A 6,000-nucleotide genomic window follows, 5' to 3' on the forward strand; every position below is an offset into this window, starting at 1 on the left:
AATGTAGGCCACACGTGTCAACTGTTCCATTTTTTCAACAAAATTAAATTCTGTTGTCTTATTGTTCAGTGTCCATAGAACACTAAAATAAATAAAATTTCCTTAAAATACATACTTTAACTAATTAAAATATGTACAAAATCATAATTATCCATAATACAAATGTCATAAAAGAAAGTAAAATTCTTCTCATAATTACAAACCATCATATTGCTTAGTTTTTTTTTCTGTAATGTATCTGAAGCAAGGGTTACTTAAAAACAGTAGCTTTCTCCATTTCTATAACAACAACAACATATTCTCACACAATTTGGTAAATTGATATTGGCAATTAAACACTGCTTAAATGTAAATATGCATGCACTTATATGTTTTAATCATTTTAAATCATTAATTGCACTGCAGCTTTTTGCTGTTAAAATTTACATTTACAATATTTATACAAGTGTGTTTTTATTCTTCAGTGTACCGATTAGACATTTGTAATTATTGAGGTGTAATTATAAAATATGGATTACCATTTTAATAATTTAGTACTTTTTCCCTACCAAAACTTATGCTGTATGACACACAGCAACAAATAATAAACACAGAGCAAATCATTTAAAAAAATATATTGTTTACTAAGCAGCATTTTCAATTTCATCTTTATCTTTTCTTTTTCCAATTAAAAATGTAAGCTGTCATAACTACTTGAAATGATCCCAGGGACTTGAAAGTATTTTTAATGCAATTAGTACATCTGCATAAAGTCCAACTTTATGTCCTGCAGGTCCAATGTGAACACCCAGAATCTCCTGATTAGAATATATGTGCTTAGGAAATGGGTTCCATAATGAGACCAAATATTAAAGGTGAGAGGGGGCCACCTTGACTAGTCCCATTTGAAATGTGGAAGGGGGTTGACAACTCCTCTGTAAAAACTATAGTTGAAGGTTCTGAATATGACAATAGCCTTACAGATGGGTTCTTTCAGATTAAATTTACTAAAGACTTCAAATAAATATAGCCAATGAACACGATCAAATGCTTTTCTGCATCAAGAGCTAATAAAACAATGGGGATAGATTTAGATTCAACATATTCAGTAACATTAATAAAACGTCTTGTGCTGTCTGGTGCTTGTCTCCCATATATAAAACCAACTTGCTCAATTATAATTATAGAGGGCAGAGTCAAAGCTAATCTTGAGGCAATAATTTTAGCATAGATTTTCCCATCAGAATTTAGCAAAGAAATAGAATGAAAATTTGCAGAAGATGAAGGTGGTTTGCCCGGTTTGGGGACAGTGACCATAATTGCTTCCAGCATTTCTTTAAGAAATTGTACATTTGAAATGGCTTTATTAAAAGTGTGCACACCATAATGTTGCACTGCTCGAAACTGAACTGAGAGAATTTTTTAAGAGTGTTTAATCTATTAAAAAGTCTTAGGATAATTAAGTAAATAATTATGTTTCCAAGGCCTGTTATTAGGTAAACTAGAGGTCTGCTCCAACCAGGTTATGGTGCCAATATTAGAGGGTTTCACTTTCTGTAAGTTCCATTTATCAACCAAAAACATATCCATATGAGAGTAAGCAGCATGGAACATTGATTAAAAGGTAAAGTCTTTTTTCACCTGAATGCTGACACCTCCATGCATCAACGATTCATTAAGTAAAACATTTAGATAAGTTGGGGGATTTTCTGGAACACGCACCTGTGGAGTCTAGTGTATAATATACTACTATCTTAAAATCACCACGCCAAATTAAAGATCCCATCTTAACCAAATCAATCTTCTTCCAAAGTTTAGAGAGAAATTTAAGTTGATTAGAATTAGGAGCATATGTGTTGATAATAGTAAAGACCAGTGCTTCCCAACCTCTCCCAAAACATGGCACCTTTAGTGAAATCTTTTCAGCTAACTGCACCCCTTCACTCTGATATGTAACTACTCAAATTAACAATTTAATTGTGTTTTTGTTTTTGCAACTTTACTGCTCCCCACATTATCATTTTCATTGAGGTCGTTGATGCTGCTGTTGTTTTTACGTTTACGACTTTCACTACAGTCGGCCATTTTCGGCGCAAAAAAAAAAAAAAAAACAAACAGACAACAGGAAGCAACGTCACTTACCCTGTGGCAAGTAAGTAAATTAGAGCTAATATTTATTAATCCGTCAGACTGCAGTTGAAATAGGATGCACGCTGGACTGTATTAAAGCACACAGGTAACATGAATTTAGTCTTGAGGTGTAGCTGGTATTATTATTTTCAGTTCAAATCAAATTTTTTTATGTTCTGACACCCGGCACACGGGTTGAGAAGCACTGGCATAGACATTATTATCAATTGATGCAGACACAATGGTAAAACAACTTGCAGGATCAACATTTTGTCATTTACTACTAAAATATGAAAAATGTTTCTGTTTTAACAATGTGTTTACACAGATTATTGTAGAAACGGAACACACATGAAATTCATGTGTTCCAAATAACAATCTTATTATTTCCACTCTAACGCTCCAGCACTTCACTCCCAGATAATCAAGGCTGGAACAGGTAGAACTTTGTGGCCGTTCTACAGTGGTGGGGGATGGAATAGTAGGCTGCTTGCTGCTTGTCTTTATCGGCACATTTACAGGACAAAAGACACTGACGGAGAGGTGCGATGGGATTTAATGTGGGCCAGATCTACGAGTTTTTTCGTAGGCTCTGGTAATTCTAGTGTTAAGAGAATATCCAGACTTAAACTCATCAAGATCTAAGTAACACTTTATTTTAAATATCAAACAAAGTTGAATTCAATTGTTCTCTCGTTTGCTAGGTAAGCCGAGTTAAAAATAAATCGGTACCGCAAGCGAACTGTGATACATAGTGAAATGAGAAAAGTCACAAAATTAACCGGAATGTTCAAGCAAATTATAGGAAAAAAACTGATCTAAATCTGTTAAGCAGTTCTCTTGTGAAAAGCGTACAGATATACAGACAGAGAGACATTGGATTTTATATATTAGTAAATCTTCAAAATAATGTGCAGTTAAACTCTCAACAGCATTCTCAGCATTTCTGGAGCGTAGTAGAGCCAGATAACTATAAGAATCTTCACGAAGCAGCTATGAAAATGTCTGCTTTGTTTGGGCCTACATACCACTGTGAGTCTGCCTTTTATGTCATGAATGTCACGAAATCAAAGTTCAGAACAAGACTGAAAGATAATTTAAATGACTCCATAAGAGTGAACCTAATTGGCTACACTCCACCATACACCTCTCTTGTTGACTCCATGCAGTGCCAGTCATCCGACTGACTTAAAAACACATCACATATGTAACTGGACATGTGAATACTCTTGTGAAGTGAAACAGTGACATGTAACCAAATGACAAATGAATAAGTAATATCTGTGTATTTGTAATTGCATTGTTTTGTTTTGGCAGCATTCATGTTTTAATTCAATAGTGTGAGATGCACTAGAAAATACACACAGACATACAAAATGCACTTACAGGTGAATTAAATATTTTTTGTGATGTTTTAATGCAAAGTGTGAGTTGTGGACACCAAATAAGCTATGAGAATAAACATTAGAAAACATGAGTAGCTCTCGGCCATTTTCATTTTGTAAAAGGAGCTCTCAGAGGGAAAAGGTTGGAGACCCCTGCTGTATAGAAAAGGCAGTTATAATCTCATGACTTCATTCAAAATAGAAGCTGTTAGGAGCCACGACATGGGCAGTCATCCTGCTTTAGGTGCCATCTTCAGATTAGAAGAACAGTGGCTTGGAATCACCGCTGTGGTAGACATGGTCTGGAGAAGAGACCAGAACGTGCAAGGAAGATCATTTCAAAGCCTATTGTTAAATGTACAACAAGCATGTCATGCAGTCAGCCTGATCCTGCAGAGGACAACCAATTACTTTGCCCTTGGAACTATTTACCAGATGCAGCAAAGCAGCTGCGGAGCGGTCTTTGCACTGCTGCCATTAGAGATGGCAACCCCGATCACAATAGTATACATCTTTTCCCCATATTCATTATAACAAAATTTCCATTATAACGAAATATTTTTATGGTCCCATGAGTTTTATTATATCAGTATTCCACCTCTGTACCTTAACCCAATCAAATGGTATGAAATCAGTATTATTATAAAGCAAAATTTAATAAAAACACAGTAAAACCATTGGAAGCAAAATTAGGAAATGTGTTTGAAAAAGAGTCTTATTAAAAATACTGATGCCGAAAATAAAGGTGATGGAAGATGAGTCTTTTCAAGTCTGGACACAGAGTTGCTTCAGATTGTTGTTCAGTCCGCAGAGGTCTTGCCAATTTATTTTATGTTCCTCTTTTGTTGTTCTCCTTGTGCTACTCTGTCCTGCTCTGCTCTGCCTAATCTCTTGTGCTCAACATGCATCCCAAACTTAAAGGCCTAATTTCACATCAAATTAACAATTGATTACAACATTATCAATAAATATTTGCTTTTCTCATGCTGTTTGTCCATTCAGATCCTATTTACCCCAGGTTTAATAAATTACAAGAAGTATTTGTAACAATCTATTTTTTTAAGATTCTAAAGGAATGATCTAAAATATACAATGTTCAACTCAGTAAAGGTACAGAATTTAAAATCAATCTGTAACAGTTAAAATATGAGTGTGTCTAAAATGGAATTAAAGAGACCAGAGTTTAAAAGTTTGTTTAAATAAAATGAAAAGGTCCAGGATTTGTAATTGCTGGCTGTTTACTCAGATGTCTGTTGGTTTAACTTAAATTTGCAGTCCAAGTTCTTATTTTATATGTTGTTTAATTCTTAGTTAAATATTGTGAGTTTTGAGCATGAAAATCTTCATATGGCTTATTTCTATGCCATATACTGTACAAGAGGAGAGGCTAGTTTGTTGTGCCTTTTTGTCACTACTGTACAATGCAATATCTATATAATTTGCAAGTTGATGGCTTATTTGTACTTTAGTATTGCTGTTGGCTATAATTGATTTTCACTGCAGCTGGAGATAAAGCTGAATACTGTTGGGCTCCATAAGGCATACATTAGATGATTGGAAAATTTAACTGAACAGAGTAAACTAAAGAAACCAGAAGTGGGTATGTGACGACATTTGTGTCTCTTAATCCCCAGTAGTTGAGCAAAGACTATAGACTATTGTGTGCTCAGTGGAGACACATCAGTACAAGGTGCGAAAGGGATGACTTTGACAACAGGAAGCATGGGAGTAAGTGGATATATGCAGAATACAAGTGCTGAACCTGTCCCACCTGTTGAATGTCTTGATGTCAACTAAATGTAAATGCAAAAAAAGTATAGAGACTGAAAGATTAAAGTTGTCATTTATCTAGGTAGACTCCAAATGTAGTTAAATAATTAACTGAAGACAGGTTCTCTTTATCCTGCAGGTAGCGCTTAAATAAAATTTCATTGTGTTTATACTTGTGACTATATTATCATACATTTCTACTTTTGGCCTGCTTCAACCCATCTGGCCATGAGCCTTTCTTCAAGTTGACGTTGTCTGGCCTATGATTGAGACAGTTCCATGAAGTGCAGTACTTGCATATCATGTAAACCTTGGAAGACTAAGTGTGAGCTTTATTTGAAAACCGCCAAACATCTCTGTGCATTAATGAATACAGGCACCACAACAATCTGTTATACACACTGCTAAACACGTTATGCAGGTGGCCATTATATGTGAGGTGTGAAATGTTAAATTGAAATGTATACAATGTGCATTTCATAATTATGTTTTTATTAATTTATTTGTACAGCTTATTACATCATCTTGACAGCTGTAAAACTGAATATGTAATCTATATCAAATGACAATTTTGTATATGATATTTACAGTTTTGGAGTTTTTAATTAAAAATGCTGTTACTGACATGTCATTTTTTTAAGCAGTTCGGTCTCTTTTTAATATATGAAGTATGAAATTAGGTTTAATAGTATACTCACCATACTTTTTTTTTTGTAGGCTTCTTCCTGAATCGAAA

The 6,000-nt window shown here is 34.4% G+C and overlaps 1 protein-coding gene across 3 annotated transcripts in view; it reads left to right on the top strand.

Moving 5' to 3' along the window:
- The window catches only part of pign (phosphatidylinositol glycan anchor biosynthesis, class N), a 283,091-nt gene that overhangs the window by 121,505 nt on the left and 155,586 nt on the right, over positions 1-6,000 (top strand). For all 3 annotated transcript variants that reach the window (XM_039753344.1, XM_039753343.1, XM_039753345.1), the window contains one exon: positions 5,982-6,000. This exon is cut by the window's right edge and continues 60 nt beyond it. In XM_039753344.1, coding sequence (XP_039609278.1) covers positions 5,982-6,000 — 19 coding nt within the window. The remainder of the gene's footprint in view (positions 1-5,981) is intronic.

This window comes from Polypterus senegalus, chromosome 5 (genome assembly GCF_016835505.1).
Source record: "Polypterus senegalus isolate Bchr_013 chromosome 5, ASM1683550v1, whole genome shotgun sequence".
Taxonomy (NCBI): Eukaryota; Metazoa; Chordata; class Cladistia; order Polypteriformes; family Polypteridae; genus Polypterus; species Polypterus senegalus.